This window comes from Streptopelia decaocto (assembly GCF_964273445.1).
Source record: "Streptopelia decaocto genome assembly, chromosome: 3".
In the NCBI taxonomy this organism is placed as follows: Eukaryota; Metazoa; Chordata; class Aves; order Columbiformes; family Columbidae; genus Streptopelia; species Streptopelia decaocto.
Window position 1 is genome coordinate 23,658,559 of NC_138656.1, and position 21,368 is coordinate 23,679,926.

At 41.2% G+C, this 21,368-nt stretch overlaps 1 protein-coding gene across 3 annotated transcripts in view; it reads left to right on the forward strand.

Moving 5' to 3' along the window:
- The window catches only part of PTPN14 (protein tyrosine phosphatase non-receptor type 14), a 120,451-nt gene that overhangs the window by 40,045 nt on the left and 59,038 nt on the right, over nucleotides 1-21,368 (forward strand). For all 3 annotated transcript variants that reach the window (XM_082047381.1, XM_082047380.1, XM_082047382.1), the window contains exons 2-3: nucleotides 2,827-3,152; nucleotides 11,969-12,138. In XM_082047381.1, coding sequence (XP_081903507.1) covers nucleotides 2,979-3,152; nucleotides 11,969-12,138 — 344 coding nt within the window. In that variant the 5' untranslated portion in view covers nucleotides 2,827-2,978. The remainder of the gene's footprint in view (nucleotides 1-2,826; nucleotides 3,153-11,968; nucleotides 12,139-21,368) is intronic.

A 21,368-nucleotide genomic window follows, 5' to 3' on the forward strand; every position in this document is an offset into this window, starting at 1 on the left:
TGCTTTAGGAACCTGTAAGTGACCAGGGCCTTTGAGATCTCATTTAGCAAGCTTACCAGAAGCTTTCTGAGTGTCCACTTAATAGGAAACCCGTGTAGAAAGTTGGTCAAACATCCAGAAGATGTGTAAACAGAAAGGTTAGACATGTGCATTGAATTGAGAATTAATAGTTGTTACAGACTGGACCAATTTGGGCTGGTTTAAACTGTCTCAGCCTCATGATCCCAATTCATTCTTTAATTGGAAACTAATTTAAGTGTGACATTTGTGAAAGAGTTGTCATCGAGCATTGATGTATATTCAAGTGAAATGAAAAAGTAACCCAAACCCTATTACACAAAGTGCATCCATTAAGATGTTTGTATGTCTGCGTCTTCAGAAAGTGGTGCTGCCTGATCATGCAGAATTGAGGAAAAACTCCTTTTATTTCACTATTGAAATAAATTTCACTATTGAAATAAATTTCACAATTTCAAATATTGGCCTTGTTTACCTGAGCATATGATATAACTGAGAGCAATTAATTTGCAATCTATGTTGACATGTCTGTTAAACAGCAATTGTTGAGTTTATTGCAGAGTAGCATGTTTGCCCACAAGTCTGAGGCCGCTTGTCCTGCAATAGCCGTAGCGTTCAATGTGCCAGCTTCAGCAAGGCCAATCACTTTTTTTTTTAACTAGCATTGGTTTAATCTTTGGGCTACTATTATCTATAGAGTTACTCCCTAGAGGGTGGCTCGTGTTCTGCAAGGAAATGCATGCAACTCAGTAATGCAAGATAAGATTTTTTTTTTTTTAATTGAATTGACTAGTCAAAACTCTCCATGTGTCTGACTCAGAATAATCTGCAAAGCCAGAGACTGAACAAAAATGCTGTTCGTGATAAGACAGAGTCCTTCACATCCTTCCTTCTTTGTAATTTCCTTCCATTCTTCCCACTTTTCAACTTTGTGCTGCAGTTTTTCTAGGTTGGTAGGCAAGGTAATTGCCACATGGTTGGCTAGGGGTTAAAGCACTAGCCTGGCCTGTGTGTTTTAGCACACAGATCTGCTGCCTGTTCTCCTGAGTGGTGTTGGACAAGCTGGCTAATGCTGGTTTCAGTTCCTCTCCCGTGAGTAATGGGTAACACATCCCTGCCTCATCAGACTGTTGTGAGGAAGTATTGACATGTCTTCGATGGCTTCTGATGTTACAGTGCTGCAAGGTATAACAGCTCTCTTGTGTAATCCTGTGAGAATAATACGTTATGTCTGAAATGGGGGATTCAACTACAGCAGCTAATTTGTTTGCACTTTAGCCAAATAGCACGTGCCCCTTCTCAAACTCTCTGGTTTAGCTTTTCTCTGGGAAAGCTGTTAACAGTAGACTGTCAGAGTAGTTGCGCACCTTACCAGCGAGAGGTTGCTTGTGGTTTTCTGTTTGTGTGGGTGTTTGTTGTTGTTGTGGGCTTTTTGTTGTTGTTTGTTTGTTTTGTGTTGCTTTAACCCCCTAATCAATGGCAAGATAGACTGGCTTTGGAAAATAGGCTTTACCAGATATGTGGCAGTTACGTTTCTAGCCTAATGATAATCAGTGCAGTCAATCAGCCTGCTTCTAATAATCTCCATAGCAACTACATTCAGTAAAAAGTGAAAATAACTGATTCATGCAGTTCTATGCCAAATGATACATGTGAGCAGTGTCCTGTCTGTTTGAAATGTCACATCCAGCTAAATTGTGCATACAGTGCTGGCAGTGCTTCTTGGGCTTCTCTTAAGGAAGCAAGGAAATTGGAGCTAGTTTTTGTTTGCGGTATTATTTAAGAGAAATGGACTTTTAAAATGTCAGCATTAGTGTCCCTCTGTCTCTTTCTCCAGAATATTTAAACAATATCAGGAAGGCTTGGTAGCAAGTAATTTTCTTTTTATTTCATTCCTCTCTTCATGTGGAAAGTGATGTTTTAAAGCTGATTATGCCAGTGCAAATGCTTTGTTTTGGTTTAGCTTGAACCCTCTCTCAGCTAAACTTTTTTTTTTTTTGTTAATATTTTAATTTCACAGATGAGGATCATAGCTTCTTAAATACTTTGTATTTGGGCTTGACAGTTGCACGTGTCCCTGATAAATTTTAGGAGTAGTAATTAGAAACAACATGTAGAATGTGTGTTCTCTGCCTCCCACTCGGTTTTATCCTGGTCTCTGACAGCTGCTCCTGCAGTTACTCATTCCACCTGGAAGGGTGAAATGCCGAATTGCTTTGGAGCTGAAAGTGAGCAAAATGTCAGGGATTGCCTCAGAGGAGCCTTCTGTGAAATGGCTGGGATGCCTCTTGCCTTTCACATGCATACTTTAGGTTTGATTTTTCAGAGATGCTGAGGGCCTGCATTTCCTGCTGACTGAAGCCAGCCTTTCTTCTTTCAAAATAGCACCTCTCTTTAAATGCCTCTATTCCTTAGCTTTTTAAGCTCACTTTCAAAGCTGGCCTGAGGGCACCAAAACTTGACTTGAAGATTATGTTATAGACCCCTGTGGTGGGGGTAATGGTGGGAGAGTTAGCACCTCTGGATGTGTGCCCTGTAGACTTGCTGTTTGTACTGAGCTTCTCAAAGAATGGCTTTGCAATTAAATCCATGCTTTAAATTCGGAGCCAAAATGTAATTTTGAAAGATTTGTTGTATAAGGTGCTCCTTTAGGAGATGTTGTAAGTGCCTGACAATCCTGTGTGTGGAGGTGTTTACTTTATGGTTTTAAATGTGACTCTCTTCCTTTAAGCTTTTTTTTCTTTTCCACTGATCTTTAGGAACATCTTGTTTCATATTTAACTCTACTTATTTTTATGTATTTTGCAGGAATCCCTTGAAGCTCACCCTGGGAATGGACAGCTACCTCCATTTCTGGAGGAGAGTAGTGCCAGCTGAGGAAGCCTTCAAGGCAAGTCGACAAGTGTGCTGGTAACTCTGGGAAGAGCAGAGGGAAGGGGCAACCTTCCAGGCCAACAGCCATGCCTTTCGGACTGAAACTGCGACGGACCAGACGCTACAACGTCTTGAGCAAGAACTGCTTTGTGACAAGGATCCGTCTGCTGGACAGCAATGTCATCGAGTGCACCCTCTCCGTGGAGAGCACAGGGCAGGAGTGCCTGGAAGCTGTTGCTCAGAGGCTGGAATTACGTGAGGTAAGAGTAACCCGGGAAGCACCATCTGTCGCTGTATAATTTGTCGCGTTTTTAGCTCAGGCAGTCTGTTCATCTGAATCATGTTATTCTTGGAGGTGGCCACATATGATCAGCAGCTGGAGCTTGGACAAACATATTCTGGTTGCATGAAAGCTGGAGGCAGAACAGCCCTCAGGGTTTTGTGCTCTTGCTCATTCATCATTGCTTTGAGATCTCTTTGTAAGACGAAGTTTCTTCTTTGCTTAGAAAGCGTTGGGTGTTACTTTCTGAGCTGGGATTCCAAGGGCCAAGTTACAGTAACTTTGGTCTGATTGTAACCCTAGTTTCACTGACACTGCTGGTTGACAAGGAGACCACTGGCTTGTAAATTTGAACCTTCATATAAATATATTCTTGTTAGTAACATACTGAAAGAGGCAACAGTTGTGTTACTAGCAGGAGCAACTAGTAGCAGTTTGAGGATGGTGGGTTTTTTCTTCCTTTTGTTTAACTGAAATATTTCACATCTGAAATTCTGAAAGGCTTCTTTTACATTCCAAATGCTTCTGAAAAGGCTGAAGAAACCCAGTCTTACTTTGTTAAAGACTGAAATCCTTTATTTTCTAATTCTTGCTGTGGAGTTCAGTCTTTGAGTGTTGAGGCCTCTTTAGAAATATCTCTCCAACGTGCATGGCACAAATGACCTGTCCTTACTTACTGTCTGTGGACTCCTTATGTGTATCCTGCGTACTTCTCGGCTTCACAAGTTGAAAACCATTGCCTGGAAATTGCTGTGATGTCATCTGACTGTCCTGGCTGATATTTTCTGTAAGCACAGCTGGTAAATTAAATAATCTTTCAGTGTCTTATGGTTGTTGGTCCATGGCCCTTTTTAATGGTGACAACTGGGAGGCAGCATATAAATAACCAGCGCAGATGAAAACTAAACAAAATCTCCTTTTTGTACATCAATAACAATAAAGAATGAGAGAAGACTCTTACTCTGTGTGTGTGCAGAATAGACAAGAGAACGTGCAGGCAGAAATAGGGAGGAGAGGCAGACTATTCCATATTGATTTTTCATACTTGTTTGGTTAATTTTTTTTTAATGTGGATTTTAGTAGTATCATCTGCCCTCTTCCCTCCTAAATATGAAGATTTCCCAGTAATTACTCTTTTTGTCCGCCTCTTTTTTTTTTTTTTTTTTTCCTTCTTTCTGTTGGTGATGCTTTAGGGTGTCCTTAGAGAGAAGTTTTGTCCATTTGTGCGATGAAGTGATTCTCCTTGTATTCCTTGTGGGCTTATCTGGTTGGTGCAGGAGAAGTGTGGGGCCTAATGATTCTCTCTGGAGGTCCACCTGCATTTACGAACAATAGCTCCATCGGTGGGTTCACATTCTTTTCCACAAAACATTTTGCGATTTCAGGACGTGCTTTGTTCCACTTTGGAACAAAGCCTGAACTTTCAAAATTTTCCAGAGAAAAGAGATTGGACAGTAGAACAGCAAAGGAAGTTGGTTAGTGTTCAATTTCATGAGGGTTTTCTATTGCTTTTTTTTTTTTCATTTTCAAAATTGTGTCATGCAAAAAGAAATATGTCAGCACAAAAAGTTTGTGTTTCAAGATAGAAAATATTTTAACAACACAGAAGAGAATGCTTGGATGTTGTTGGAACACTTTTCCCTTCTTTCATCACCCTCCCTGCTTTTTTTCTAAACAAAGTTTTGGCAACGTTGAACCAATTTTGTAAAGTTCAGATTTCAACAGTACAGCATTTTTTTGATATGTGTGGTGGTTTTTTCTTTTTTTTTTTTTCTTTTTTTTTTCTTTTTTTTTGGTTTTAATCTATTTCTTTTTCTGATTGATTCTGGTAGCATCCATTGCTGCTTTAAATGTTTAGGAGAGAAGAGAATTGCCAACCTCTTTCAAGTCTGAAAGGGTCTCCCTGTATCTTCTTCTGCTCCTTTCATGAGGAATGATTGGAGCTAGCAAGCTTGGAGGTGCTAGGTATTGGCCTTTCCCTGAGACCCAAAATTCATCATCTTCTACACCTCTTAGTCTTCCTGCCATGGTTTGTAGCAAAACAAGGGTGATGCAGTCATTTGGTGACTGTCCGCTTCCCTCTTTAAACTTACCATCTTCTTTGAACTTACTGGCCAATCAAACTCTACAGAAGGGTAAAAAACACTTTCACAAAGCTCAAATTTCTACAAAATTTGTGGAGCTGGGTGGAGGAGAGAAGCCCAGAAAGTATACTAAGGAGAAAATCCTTACAAGTGTCCATATTGGTGAGAGACTTTTAAAATTCCCCAAATGCAGCAAAAAACTTCATCTGGAATATGCCTTTTCTTAGAAAACCTTATCAACATACAAGTAGGGAAGAAACTAAGCTTTGTTAAATCCTATGTTCATAAAACAGTGTTTGTTTCCTGCATGCAGGAAACATGTAAAAACATGTGTTCTCTTAAAAATAAAGATTGATTTTTGTTTGATAGTTTAGTTTGGTCTTATGTTTAAATAAATTGCAGGTCTACCCCAATTTTACCTTTGTGTTAGGAAAACATCCATGTTTCACTTAAGCTGATTTCTTAGAAATAAATAAAAACTTGCCCAACCCCTCCCTGGTAAAAAGCAAAACTGAGATGACTGTATGTATTGTGAAGAACTGTCGATCATTATACCACACATGACTGAAAAACAGTATCTAATGGATTATGCATATTTCTATTTGATCTCTGGGGAATGCAGCTCCCTCTCTGACTGAGTCAGGGTTCAGGAATAGGTCACTAGAAAGTGTAGCCATGTAACTACTGTAAAATCTGGTTGTATTCTTTTCAACAAAGCTCTTGACAGAGCATCAGGTCTTCTGGTTGAACAGTTACCAGTTCCAATACAATGAGCTCTTATGGCAGCATTATGTAAAAAGTAAAGACTAGAAGAGGGGAGGAAGGGAAAGAGAGGAAAGACAAGGTCAGAAACATGATTTTATAATCTTCTATGTATGTGCACAGATTATAAAAAGGATTTTTTTTTCCCCAATATAATGACATTTTTCTCTTCAAGTGAGTCTAAGTGAACCTGCTTGAAATAGCAGAGTAATTTGTACAAATCTGTTGTGAGGCTTCATGTCTCTTCCTCCTTTTGTTCTACTTAGTTCACTTTATAAAATAAGTTTAAAGATGGAATGTTCTGATGTATCAGAAGGGGCAAGGGGGCAAGAAGGTAATTTCCAACCAAAGTTATTATTTCAAGCTGAATTTCACAGCGGTACCTGCAGTACTACAACGCTGCAAAGCCCAAACCAAAGGAGGAGGATGGTGGGCTGAACACTGCAGGTGGACTCTGAGTGCTCTGCAGGGGTGGTCGTTTGCTGTCATTCTGACTTTTTTATTTTTTTTTTTTTCTGTGCCATAGAAGGTGCCGCTTCCTCTTAAGGGCATGACTAAAAACCTGTGTTTAGTAGCCAGGGTGCCTCGAAGTTTGGTTTGGTTTGACTGGTCTTGCCAGGGAAGCTGGGATGGGGTTCAGGCAGCTCTTGGACAAGAGACCTTCTAGGAACAAGTGCCTTCCCCTCAGTGCCAATGCCCCAGGAGAGCGGGGTTTACTTTTTGCCTGGATGAGCTGGAAGTCTGCCTCTTTCTCAAGGATAAATATTTAGTTGGCTGCTTAACCAGATGTTTTAATAAACGCCGAGGCCATCTCATTGGATCCTTCTGAATGAGGTTTACTGGTTTAGTGTCTGTCATCTCCTCTTGTTGACAATTCTACTCTTTTGCCTGACATAAAGGCAGTGATAGTTCTGGGCTTGGGAGTATATGTCAAATATGTTGCCTCCTGAACTGACACCTGTAACATGGTCTTTTCTAAGAATTCTCAGCACAGATTTTGCGTATTCAGTTTTCCTTTCTGACTTGTTGTATTTTGAGGATTGCCTTTGACACGGTGTGCTGCGGTGTGCAGGTGCTCTGGTTCTTGTCCACTGCTTTAGCAGAGGACGGCAGTTCCTGGAGGAGTGTAAGTCTGTTGCTTTGTACCACGTACGAAGTTATGTGTGGTAGGTAAGACAAATTTTAGAACCTTGAGAGAAAATTAGTGTAAACTCTTTCCTAACAGAGCTCTTCATGTATTTGCAGATTAGGCAGACCAAGAGCACTGGCAACTGCAGCTCTTTGCAGAATGGATGTGTGTGCATACATTTAGTGTTATGAAAAGCTTTCCTTTGGTGCGTATCACCAGTCTATCAACTGTGTGAACTGTGGCTGGAAGAAGGAATCTCATTGGGTTTTGTTTGTTTGTTTGTTTTTGGTTGTTTTTTTTTTTTTTTTTTTAAGAGAAAGTATCGCTCACTTTCTTTGCCGTTTTGACTGCTGATGTGCCTGCTAGAGCCGCCTGTGTTACTTAAGAGCCTGCCAGATGTAGGTGTAGATATTTATTCCATGAAAACTGGAGTGAAGTGAGTGGTTCACTTTATACAGAGGGACGAACAGGCCAACTTTTGGAATCACCCTAGTTTTTAATCAGATGCTTATAGAGAAAAATATCCCATTTTTATATCCCCTCATCTAATTTGTGGGGGTGTCTGTACTGTAAAAATGTTTTGTGTTTGTTCATGGTGGTTTGTGGGTGGTGTTTTTTGTTTTGTTTTGGGTTTTTTTGTGCCTGGAGCGAATAGCAGTGCATAACTCAGATTCTCTGAGGCCTTCTGGACAATCAGGTGCCTGGTCATAGCACAGTGAACTTGATCATCCAGCCATTTCCAGCCCCACATTCCTCCATTCCTGTTTGGGAATTCTGATGTTCCTAAGAGTCTCTTCAAGCATTCGCAGTAGCGGCTATAAAGTCCCTCCACCCTGTGGGTTGTTGCAAAACACTGAAATTTTCAAGAAGTCAAATCACTGGCGATAGGGAGCTGATATTCAGATAACTGTTGGTTGTCTCTCCAAAGTGCATGTATTTGGCTGGAGCTCTGCTCTGCAGTCCCTGTGCTTCATCTGCAGTTGCTCGATCCTCTCCAGGCTGCTTTCCAGGAAAACAGTCATCTTCCAGTGTATGAAATTCACACTGCTGTGGTTGGTCCACTCTATCTGCTGTAGTCCCTAAGCTGACATACTGCATTCCCTTCAATTCTTACTCCTTGGAAGTGATTCAGGATTCTGGAGCTGGTACTTGAAGAACCTTTCCACTGTAGCAAATCTAAATTTTTGTTGTCCCCTCGCTTCCACTGAAAGGGAAAGGACTGTGCTCATTTGAGCTGTTTAATTGCAATACCCTTAATCCCTTGAATAACTCTCTTAGACTTCAGACTACAAATCATCTTAGTTGCTAGATGTTTTACAAGTACTTAATGCTGCAAATTTGGGTCTGAGGTGATGTGAATGTTTACTTTTTAAAGTAATATGGAAGATCTGTTTTCACAGCTCTGTGCTGTTTCTTGCTGAGCATGAGCTGCCATGCAGTGATTTTTCAAGTGGATCGTAGAATGGTTTGGGTTGGAAGGGACTTCAAAGATCAATGAGTTCCACCTTCCGCTAGACCAGGTTGCTCAAAGCCCCATGCAGCCTGGCCTTGAGCACTTCCAGGGATGGGGCATCCACAACTTCTCTGAGCAGCCTGTTCTAGTTCCTCACCACCCTTGTGGTGAAGAATTTCTTCCTTTAATCTGAATCTACCCTCTTTCAGTTAAAAGCCATTACCTCTATCACTACCTGCCCTAGTAAAGAGTCCCTCGCCAGCTTTCTTGTAGGTCCCCTTTAGGTACTGCAAGGTTGTCATAAGGTCTCCCTGGATCCTTCTCTTCTCCAGGCTGAACAACCCCAACTCTCTCAGCCTGTCCTCATGGAGAGCTGTTCCAGCCCTCTGATCATTTCTGTGTCCTCCTCTGGCCCCTCTCCAACAGGTCCATGTCTTTCCTGTGCTGAAGGTCTCAGAGCTGGACACAGGACTCCAGGTGGGGTCTCACCAGAGTGGAACAGAGGGGCAGAATCACCTCCCTCAACCTGCTGGCCACGCTGCTTTTGATGCCACCCAGCACACTGGGCTGCATCGAGGTTGGCTCTCTGGGCTGTGAGCATACATTGCTGGGTCACGTTGAGCTTCTCATCAACCAGCACCCCCAAGTCCTGTTCATTAAAGGATTTCCCTTGTGATGTGGTAAAGTGACTGTCCTTTTTTCTGCCTTCACGTGGATTCCTTTCATTTGCTGTGTCCACTGTCCCTCCCATCTTCATTTTAATCTAATTACTGTCATGGTGAGCTAGTCAGAAAGAACTGGAGCACCTCCCTTATGAAGAAAGGCTGAGGGAGCTGGGTCTCTTTAGTCTGGAGAAGAGGAGACTAAGGGGGGACTTTATTAATGTTTATAAATATATAAAGGGTGAGTGCCATGAGGATGGAGCCAGGCTCTTCTCGGTGGCAGACAATGATAGGACAAGGGGTAATGGGATCAAACTGGAACACAAGAGGTTCCACTTAAATTTGAGGAAAAAACTTCTTCTCAGTAAGGGTGACAGAGCACTGGAACAGGCTGCCCAGGGAGGTTGTGGAGTCTCCTTCTCTGGAGACATTCAAAACCCGCCTGGACATGTTCCTGTGCGACCTCACTTAGGCGTTCCTGCTCCAGCAGGGGGATTGGACTACATGATCTTTTGAGGTCCCTTCCAATCCCAAACATACTGTGATACTGTGATACTGTGAACTTTTTTATTCAGTGATTGCTACACAGAGGGTGAGTAGACATGTATCAGTGAATTAGTTAGTTTTGGTTTAAGTTTATCCTGTGCTGACTTCTTGATTTGTGCCCTGGATTGTCTGATTTATTGAAGATACCTTTAAATTCTAGAAAGAAATAATACTACATTGATTCTCTTCAAAAAAAGCTTCATTGTACCAAACTGTCCTTAAAGAGAAAGGACTGAGCAGTGTTCAGGCTACACTTAGGTTTGTCAGGCTTAATTGAGGAATCAAGATGAATTAATTACTACCTTAGTTAAATTCTAGTCTGGATGTTCTCCAAAGTTGAAAATATGTGCGTAATGAGACCCTAAAGTAAATACACCTGCACTCCAGAGTTTTTGCAAATGATTCTCTCTTGCATGCCCTCAGCTATAAAATAGCTGGAGCAGTGTTGCCCGTGCTGGCTTGTTGTCATTTCTAAGCATTTACATTTTTCAATATTGCACTAGTTGCCCTTGTGTTACACGCCAAGTCACAGGGCATGCAATGTTTTTTAGAGAAGTATCCTTACCAAAGTGAAAGAGGCTGTTGACGGTGGCTTTTGCAAAGTGAAGTGTAATTGCTGCAATATGTTTGCTACTTTTGAAGAATTTTATTTAAAAGTGTGAACATCTGGGAAGTCCAGCTGGTGAAACCTTGATGGTTGATTTATAGGCCAAACTTTTTGAATGTATTGAAAGTAATTTCCAAGGAAAGCTTTATACGATAGCAAATAGGGGTTTTCTATTCTTTCTCTTAAATATCTTTATTTAAAATGTGGTGCTATGTATGAAGGATTGTGACTACCTGTGGAAGGATTGTTGTACTGGCAAGTTAAGCTATAACAACAAAATAAGTATTTTATTTGTTTTAGGGTTAATAAAATCTAATGGAAACTACTGGCAAGTTTTTGCTGAACAGGGAGTCATTTGGATTAAACACCAAGAAAGTTTATTGAAATGACAGAAATATGCAGAAATAGTAGTGATGCTACTTTCAGATCCTAAATCTGCTTGGTGTCTGCAGAAGTTCCTCTCAGTTTGTTTCATTCACTCTGGTATTAGTACAGAGTGGTATTTTATATTGAAGGCATTGCTGCAAATCTCCAGATGCCGTTGGCTTAAAAGATGTTGATACAAACTTCACAGTTAGGGCTAAAGTTAGATTAGTTTGTTTGCTAAACATGAACACTTTTTTCTGCCTTTTCTTCAGATCTGTGGTTGTAGTACTCGGTGTTAATTATAGTATGCGTTTGCCTGCAGTAGCAGATCAGTGTGTTTAATACAGTGTTTTTAGGGCTTTTCGACAGAATCCTTCATGATGGGTTGGCTACTCCTTCAGCTGCTTATTAGCAGCCTGTAGTGTTTGAAGCTCTATAGTTCTGAACGCTGTTCCTTGCTCATTACTCTCCACCAGCAACAGTCCCATGTGGCTTATGCAGGAGATTCTACAGCCTTTGAGATTTACACATGATAGGAAATAGCTGAGGTTTGCAACCTGGTATTTCTGTAAGAGCTTGAGCAAACAACTTGGGTGTGTGATGCACGTCTTAAACGTAATACTTGTCCATCATAAAACCTTATAAGTGCATTTAAAAAAAAAAGTAAACATGTTCTGTATTGGGTAAATGGTTCTGGTATTGGTAAATATATATTGACATATGCACATGGGTTTGCATTCTTTTTTATACTTGGAAGAGTCTTTGTCCTTTGCCTGCAGTGAGCCTGATCCAAAGTCTCATGAAGCCATTGTGCTTTGATTCAGACTTAATGTTTGCTGTCTGTTCATGATGCACAGATGTAGAAGAAAACAAAGACTCAGACACTCTGTAAATCATTTATGTTACCTGTGCCATAATGTCAGATAGAGCTCTTTAATATGCATTTGGGAGAGATGGTAAGGGGTAGATAATACTCCGTGAAGTATATTGTATTGCAATATGAATTCCTTATTGTCTTCAAGATTGTCCTAAAAATAAAAAAAGGATGGTAAAAAATAAATTACTCTGATTTTGCATATGGAAAAATGTACACAGTGCCATCTGTTCTTATTTGCATTTGTGTCATTGATAGTGTGTGTAATCTAGCTGAAAAAGGTAAGCTGACACTCTCTTGTCTCTTTATCTAGACACACTACTTCGGCCTTTGGTTTCTCAGCAAGAGCCAGCAAACCCGCTGGGTTGAACTGGAAAAGCCTCTGAAGAAGCAGCTGGACAAATTTGCCAATGAGCCTTTGCTTTTCTTTGGAGTAATGTTCTATGTGCCCAGTGTTTCCCGACTGCAGCAGGAGGTGACAAGGTACGTGGTTTCCCTCTGTTCACACTATTGTGATATAGCTGGGAGGGACCTGACAGTTGCTCTGCTTCTGGCATTCAATAATTGCTCAGGTATCATCTGGTTCTTTCCTTTCTTGATGGTCGCCCAAACAGGGAAAAGGGAGAGAAATCACTACTTGATTGTATCTGTTTGGAGGGGTGAAAAAAAGTGGTACTGTGGAATGATGATGGGTGACCAACTGCACAAATGAAAAGGGAATAATAGATATATGTTTAAACACTTGACATAAATTTTAAAGCAGACCAAGGTAACCATACTTTTTTCTACTGATTAAATGGAAGCTGTAGGAAAAGGACCTCTATATACAGTTTCAGTTTATTATTCTTGTGTCTACCTGTGCTTTGCTGAAAGTAAACTGGCATCTTTTCTGGGTTTTGCCCATCCCACTACTGATTTTTTTCCCCCTTACACTTAACAAAAAGATTTAAATTGTTAGAGGGTATTAGTCCTTTAATTATGATCAGGGTGCATCTTTGCAAACAACTTCAGTGGGAATTACTCTTTTATTCAGAGCTCTGTGCTTTAGTTGTAAAAATGCAACTGTTTTGAGGGGCTATTCTTGTAAACCACATCACTGTGTGGTTTTTGCACATCTGTGCTGTATTTAAATTAAAAAAGGAGGTGGGGGGGCGCTGGGAAGCCCACCTCACCCAAAAAGGGTTGGGCTTGTTTTCTTTTTAACTAAAGTTATTTCATTTATCTGGTCTAGAGCAAAGTTGCATCAACAGAACTGGAGGTAAAGCCTGAAAGAAGTGGGTGAGGGTTACAGGGTGGCAGAAGCCTCCCCACTGAAAAAAGTGTTCTGTTGCTGCAAACCGGAAATTCCCACATGGCCATCATGTCTAAAAAGGATGTATGAATAGTGGAGAAAGAGTGGCTTTAATTCTAGAAGGTGTGCAAGATGTGATCTGGGCTTTTTTTATGTTGCAGATTGTTTATTTTAAAGGATTTTTTTCTTAACACTGGACGGGAGAATTGACTTTGGTAGGATACAAAAGAGTTGATTCTTAAAATGACAGCTGTCAAGCAGTGCTGTGACTACTGTATATGCAGAATTCTTGCCAAACAGTGGGCTGAAAGCATCACAAGACTTAAATTTCCCTGGGAATAGACTGAACATTGATGCTTGTCTGTATCTGTGTGTTCCTGCTTTGTATTAGGAGAGGGAAGTCTCATAACTTTTCCTTCAGAATTATATAACGTGGAGTTGGAATGTCTGTAATGTTGCTCTGTGTCTGTTGCTCACTGTTGTCAGCCCGATCCCGGCCTAGATGTGTGCAAGGAAGCGTTGTAGCTACTTGGCTGCTGTTACCTCTTCAAGCTGCAGCCTGCAGTGCTGATTGCTCATTCATAGCTCACCTGCAGAGGTGTCTTTGCTCATTCTGCCCAGGTTGGTAATAACAAAACGTTTCAGTGGCAATTGAACTTCACAGCGCTCTCGATTGGAGTGCCTGCTGAATTGTTTATCTTTCCGAAGTGATTGATAACATAAGCTGCAGAGTCTTATAAGTGCCTCTTTTCTTTAAATGTCTGCAGCAAAAGCAGAAGCTTACTAATGGATCTCAGAATAGCCTGTAAGATTATTTTTTTTTCTTTCTTTCTTTTCTTCTTCTTCCGTGAAGTGGAACTACTTCACTGTAGCTGATGCGATGGCAGCAAACCTTCATCTGGGCAGTTCTAGGTAGATGCAGTAAATCTCGTACTTGAAGCAGTGAGTGGTGGGGCCATGGAGGACTCTTCTGAAACCAAGGGCAGAAAAAGGCTTAGTCTAAAGTGTGATTATGTAGACCGATGGGGCTTTTTTGGCAGGTGTTTGTTTTTGTCTTTGTTTGCTCTTGGGAACCTGATTAAACATCTGTTTTGAAATTGAGACTGGCTTCTTTGAGGATTAGGCTTGATCATGGTACGATTACCTGTGATGGTGAGGTAGGCACTAGACTCGCCCAGTCAGTGCCTGTGTTTTTGACTTATATTTACATACAAATGACAAACCTGTCTTAAATGCAAAACTTAGGAGCAGACTCTTCATCTCCTTCTGAGAAGCTGCAGAAGCACCACAAACAAACCCCAAAACAAAGCCACTACCAAAGGCTGAAGATGCAAAGGCAGTGACAGCACTACTAGCAGCGAAGCTTTTACCTTTGTAACCCTCTTGGTGGAAATGTCTCTAGCCCTGAGCTTCCCTGGCCATGTTTGGAGCTTGAGGTGAAACCCATCTCTCTGTCCAGGCTTTTAGTTAATTGTAAACTCCAGAATTTCCAGGGTTGATTAATATTCCTTGAAGATGATAAGTCTTCTGAGAGTATTTCAGCAAACACATAATCCACAAATATTAAAAAAAACAAGGAATTAGTTTACTGAGGTGGTTTACTCTGATCTGTAGGATTACAGACTTTGGCTTGATAGCTGATTTTGAGTGGATATTCCTCCTTGCTTCCAGCAGCTGCAGCCCCATGCACCTCATGTACTGTCATTGCAAAGAGGCAAAACGATCCAAGACTTTTAGGTTTTGTTGGTTGAAAGGATCATTACTTGAGGGGTTGAGCAGTGGCTCTGAGTCAGTGTTCCTTAGTCATTTCTATTTTGAAAAACCATCTGATTCTTCAAGACAATTTGTGGATCATTTTGTATTCTGATATTTTTTGGCAATTGAGACCAACAGGAAGAATCCTTGTACACATAAGATAATTCATATTTAGGTGAAACCATAATTAGTCATAAAATCATAACTTCTTTACATGTTATCATTACTGTTGGAAGTCTAAAATGATAATTATGCCTGTAGGCTCCTGGATTTTAGCTGCCTGCAGGTGTTGGTAGTGGTCAGGAGCTCATCATGGTTTTGCCAGTAACTTCTTGTGTGTCACGCAAGCCAAATGTGGATGCAGAAATAAGGGTGAGTAACACTACCCCAAGCACTATGTCCTCCCATGGTGAAGGCTCTTTGGAAACCTGTCTGTGTGTGACATGCTGGGAGAGAAGTGGAGAAGTAGTCTGGTAAGAAGCGAGTGCCGTCCTTCTGAGGTGCAGCGTGGGAGTGTCATTTGACTTGCTGAAGCTCAGTGCAAGTAGCAGTGCTAACCACAGAGTTGCAGAATGGCTGTGGATGGAAGGTACCTCTGGAGATCATCTGCTCGGAGCAGGGTCAACTAGAGGAGGTTGCTCTAGAACGGTGTCCAGTTCAGTTTTGAATATCTCCGTGGACGGAGGGAAACCACGCCTTTTCTGGGAAACCTGTTCCAGTGTTCAATCACCCTTGCAGTAAAGAAGGGGTTTTTATATTTGGAAGGATTTTTTCATATTTCAGTTTGTGCCCAGATGACCTCATCGTTTCAAAGGTGTGGATGGGTATTGAGTGGGCAAATGGGTTACCTGGATTGACCATGTAACAGGTTACTGAGGACCTGTACAGCTGTGAGTGCCTGTCATCTAAACACAAGCAGAGCTATGACTGAAACTGGGATGCCTGTAGCTAATTTGTAAGAGGTATTTCTGATAATATGAGAAAGAAGGGCCTGTGGGATCCTTGGGAAAGAAAACCAAGAGACAAGACCACCAGAGTGATTTATTCAGCTAACAGCTCTTTGAAGTCAACCTCAGAGGCCTGCAAGAAAAGATGAGACAGAGAGTATATTAACTGTTCTAGTAGGTCAGATCTGACTCTGTGGCTTGCAGTGGAGCACTGGGAAAGGGTAAGAAGCCCCAGCAGGATATCATCAGTCTTGTTAGGTTAGTGACTCGGAGTGTGGATGGTGAGGCTCCTCAGGACAGACATGTTTCTTGACCTGTGGCAGAAGCTTCCTGACAATGTCCTCGGGAAACATACAGAGAGCAGCCACCAGTTGTAGAGTACCTGTCTCTTCTTTCTGGTAATTGCAATGAAATGTTATTGCTATGCCTTCCCGTCAGCGTAATAGCATTGTACTCTTGGCATTGGGCCTTCTTCTAATTATGAATTAAAGCCCCATGATAATTTCTTAAGGTGTCAGTAGGAGTTTCACCATATTGTAATTGCTATATTTCAAAAATTTCTAGAAGAATTTGCGATAAACTGAATTAAAAACAAACCAAACAAACAAACACAAAAAAAAAAAAACCCAACCAACCAACTTGAAAAAGCCTTCTCCAGGCTGGATGGCAGCTACAGCAGGAGCATTTGGGTGAGAGTATGGGGGTTGACACATTAGCAAAAGGCATTTTTCATGGAGGGCTACTTAGACAACCTCTTTTTAGTCATCCAGCTGTTCTCAGAGTGAGCAGCCATCGCAGGTGGAGATGCTCTGCATGCTTTTGGCATATTTAAAGCACCTGGGAACTGCATACTGTCTGATATAAAGCAGTCTCTGTGATGCCCTGTAGAGTAGATATTTGCATAGATTAGAAATGTAAATCTGCCTTTTATTTTCTGCTAACTCCTCAGAGGGGGAGCATCTTTTCAACCATTTATTTTTTAAAAAATAAGCCTTTGTACAGTGTCTAAAGTAAACAAGCTTGCTTTCACTGTGCTCTTGTTCCAAAAACAGAGAACCCACACACTCCTGTGGCTTTCTGAAAATGTGGGTGTGATGCTGTTTTCTGCACAAGTATCAGACAATCCATGGCCTTTTTTCTTTTTTTCCAGAGTTTTAAGGAGAAAATGTAGTTACATTTTGCTCCCTACAGTATCCCTGTCTTCACACGTGATACTGCTGTGCCTTCTGTGAAGGAATTAAGGTGTGCTTTGGTCTGTTTTTCTGTTGTTTTTTCTTTCTTGGAAGAAGCTTTCAGTATGTTACTATGTGTTCTGTACTCAGTAATATCATATGGTGTTAGTGCTGTGGCAGACGGGGCATAATCCTGTGAAATGAGAGCAGGTGCCACCAGTGGGGCTGGATCCCCGTGGTGCTGTGCGTGGTAGGTCTGGTGTGTGCGACTGTGTGGGGATGGACATATTCCAGCATCTGTACTGTGCTGCATTGGGCTTTTGCCCCAAGTTTGCGTGTCAGCTCTGCATTTTCCCTGAAGAATGTGCTGTATGGCTTTCCTGTGAAAGAAAACACAGAGTGTTTGGAATGGGATGGCTGCACCTGCGAAGTGTGGGAATGAATGTGTTTGCAGGTGGAAAATTAGAGCCTGTGGCTGCCAGGCCTCTTTTCTGGAGGGCCTGTGAAAAATCAGCCTCAAACTTATCCTCCTGTAACTACATGAGCATTTATTTCATCTGGTGTTTTGCCACCCCGCACTTTTCTTCAGCATTTCTTGTACCTGATTTTTTTTTCTGTTTGTCTTTTATGGAAATATTTTTTCTACACAATTCTCTGCCTTTCCCCTTGTTTTTCTTTAAGTGTTAGGTGAAGAATTTTTAAACAGACATTCCTCTAACACGTACAAGCTGTAGACTCTGAGGACAGTATGAATTTTTAAATCACTGCAGGATAAAGCAGAGGGAAAAAATAGTGTTTGAATGCTTTATATTTACAAGGAAAAATATTCTGGCAAACCTACTTTTTTTTTTTTTTAAATAAACTCTGGACTTTTTTTCATTCCTCTCAAAAATGTCCTTCTTAAATGTCTTGCCTGCTTGAGCTTATCTTTGTTTTTAGTCTGCTTTACTTTACTATTTTTTTTGAACAAGCTAAAGTTTCACATCGTCCTGTGTTGCTAGCTTTTAATACAGGTACAAGCAGCTGGGATTTTGTACTGGTCACTGCGATCTTTACGTGGTGCTTTTAATTGCTGTGTTAAGGCTGGATATAACATATCCTCCCGTTCCAGCCTGGTTTTGTGGCAAGCTCGGTGATGTGGAACCCTTTTAAAGGCTGTTAAGGTTGTAAGGTACATGAGGCTTCTTTGCTTTTCATGCTTGGTCACACCTGCAGCTTGTGGTGTCGGAGAAGTCTCTGTGTGTACCTTGGAGTTCATGGCAGTTGATTTGAGCACTGTGGTGACTTCATTATCCAAAATGATTGTTTTGTATATGACAGTGTGTCAGAAAAAAACCCAGCACGACGTGTACCGTTGGATTTGTTCAGGACGGCCTTGACTGTGCTTGCCTGGAGTGATGGGCTGTGACAGGTTATGTGGCCATGCTTGCTAATACACCTCTGGTAGAACTGTAGGATTTTTTTTTTAGCCTTTTTTTTTTTTAAATGCAAATGGTTCTTAGGAATTCAGCAACACATTTTTTTTTCCTACAAAAGTACAGAGAAATATCATGCAGGATGAGAGGAGAGAGGAGATGGATGATTAAGATAAGCGTGTGGGCAAATGAACAAGAACTGAGTGATACGCGGCAAGTTGGAAGGTGGAGTATTCAGAAAACAAAAGGCCAGAGTTTGGTCTCTCACACCTGGAGATTTAAGTCAGGTTCTAACCATTCTGTATTATGGGTGTAACTGAGCAGGAAAAAAGTCTGTTTTTCGGGCAGCCTTGTCCAAATTTCTCTCTTCACAAGAACACTTAATCATTTCACATTTATGTTGTGCTTTTCCCGGCACATGTTTTAAGATGGTTTGCGGGAGCAGCCTGTGTAGCTTCCAGAGAAATGAATGCGACCAGTTTCTCATTGCCCTCTTTTCTGGGAAATGTCGTAACTCCTGCGTGTGTGCCCATCAGCTGTGCCACACTTATGGAGCGGCTCTGCTCACTCCATGTGGGAAAGCCCATCAACCACAGCCCTCTCTTGGCATTGGAGAGAGCTGGGTGGGTTGGCCAGCTGGAAGGATGATGCATCTCCTCACTAAGAAGCAAGACTCTGCTCTTCAACACAAATATGATACTTATGATCAGAATGGTCCTATGTTTTTAACTATTTCCAGTTAAAAAAAATCTCTCCAGTTAAAAAAATCTCTGCCAACTGACCTATATGTGGTGGTACTAATTCTTTGTTTTTTAATTGAAGAACTAGTATACAGTGCTGCAGGTAGACACTGTGTCTGGAAACACAATAAAAGAAGAGTTTAGGACAAGTATCAGTGTAAATGCCGTCTTTGTGAAAATATTCATGAAACGTTGTGGTGGGATCTCCCAGAGGAAGCAGCAAGAACTCTGGAGCTGAAATTTATAAATTGACAGGAGGCAAGGAAATTTCTGCAGGAACAGAATCCTATTTTAGTTTAGACTGTGGTTACCAGCCTGCCTAACTCTACATGTCCTGGTCCTGATCATGGTCCTGGTGCTGATTGTCTCATGACTGGAACTGCACCGTATCTCCCAAGACTGGGAGAAAGGCAAGCTCTGGGATTCATTGCTACCTGGAGATGGTTGTTGGACCCCCAGGGATCCCACCTCGCTTCAGCTGGACAAAACTGTGGATGCATCCTGAGGTGACTTGGTGATGTCAACCCAATTTTTTTTTTTTCCCCCTTCCTTCCAGTGGCAGGAATTTGGGACTAAACAGCAATGCTTTCAGCCACCCCAACTGCCATCCAGGAGCTCAAGAGCTCAGGCTGCCCAGACAGGGGAGCAGCTCTGGAACTGCTTGCAAGCTCAATGAGTCTTAAGAGCCTTGGATGGCCACCCAGGCTTAGACAAATATCTGGGATATTTGCATTTTGGTGCTCCTTTGATGATTTTATTGTTTTGTTTTAATTATTAGTCTTTTTTTAATATTACTGACTACAGCAGGATAAAAAACACACATTGGGCTTGTAGCCTGCCTTGTAAACAAGCTAAAACTTAATTAAGCTTTAATGTTGTTTTCAGAGGACAGCAACAACAAATAATGTGCAGTATTTGCTTGGGTATTCTTGTGTTCATACTATTATAATGTATGCGTTTGCTTTTCAGTAACATTCTTGAGTTGGTTCTTTTTGGATGTGTATTTTAGTGGATGTTTAAACTTTGACTTAGAAATAAGAATTCCTTCAAGGCAGACCTAAGATTCAACATTAATTCCCTGTTTATAAAATAATTTGCTGAGGAGGGCAAACCCTTCTCCCAGCTGACTTTCTTCAGTGAATGGGGAGCTTGTTCTCTGTGTGCTGGTTATTGAAAGCTGAGCTCTTTGTGCCAGATATTTTAAGAAACTGTTGACGCTTAGATCTAATCTATTACATTATACTGTGCTTTTAGACCAGAAAGCGAATGCGTTTTCATGTGTGTGGTTGGGCAGTACATATGTAGCAATTCTAAAAAATAGTGTTGCATAACTATAAATACAGTGTTGGATACTTCAGCCTGCATTCTTGCTTTAGTGTGTTTTAAAGCAGTGGCTGTGATGGTCAGCAGTGTTGTAAGAGGAATGTCTTGGTTTTAGGTAGTATCACATTTACATCTGATCATGAGGAAATAATACTTATTTTATGTTCTGGGTCTTAGTCATGTGTTCTTACATATTGCTTTGCTGGTGGGAACTATTTGTGTGTTCAATTTTAGTAGAACAGATACTTCTGGAGTACTGTAGACTTTCATATTGGACTCCTTAAAATGGCAGCAAAGGTTACATTCTCAGTTTCTGCTCTTCTCTTATGATACATGGTTTACACACAGTGCCAGAGCTTCCTCTCTCATCTTAGCTATACCAGCTTGAATCCTTCTATGCCAGTTACGCTGGTGGGGGCATTTGCAGTTGCAAAAAGGCACTTTGTGTCATCTTCTCCTGTCCACCTGGGCACGTGTGCTGTTGGAGACACTTGCTGAACCTGTGCGTTGGTTGGGTGGCCTGAGCTTGCACTGAACGCTGAGCAGCTCTTGCTGACTCCTGCTTGGGGAGTGAGGAATGTGGATGGGTTTTACCATAGTTGGGAACCAGAAATGCTTCCAATTTTTCTGGAAAAATTCTGCACCTGGGTAGAATGATGTAACCATTTTATTGTCCGTGCTTGTGATTTTTATTGAGTATGTAAGGATTTTCCTTAAACTTTGCAGCTCTTAAAAGGAGGTAATGATATGAATTTCTGTCTGGGGGTTTTTTTAGGTGTTCAAAACAAAACTCAAAGTAGGTTCATAAAACAAGGGAATGAAAGCATGAGAGGCGTGGTTCCAAGTACTCTATAGCTTTCGAAAACCAGAAGGAAAAAGAACACCTAACTTTACCACATAAAAAAGTGTCATTCTTCAGTAACAGCATGGCTTTGGGGGAGATTGATTCATGGCGCATGAAACTTCAGAGATAAGAGCATGTTAATTGTGCACCCATTTCAGAAATACAGAGGGATACAGACAGAAAATGTAGGTATGTGCAGCAAGATAGAGGAGGAATTGTAGAATAT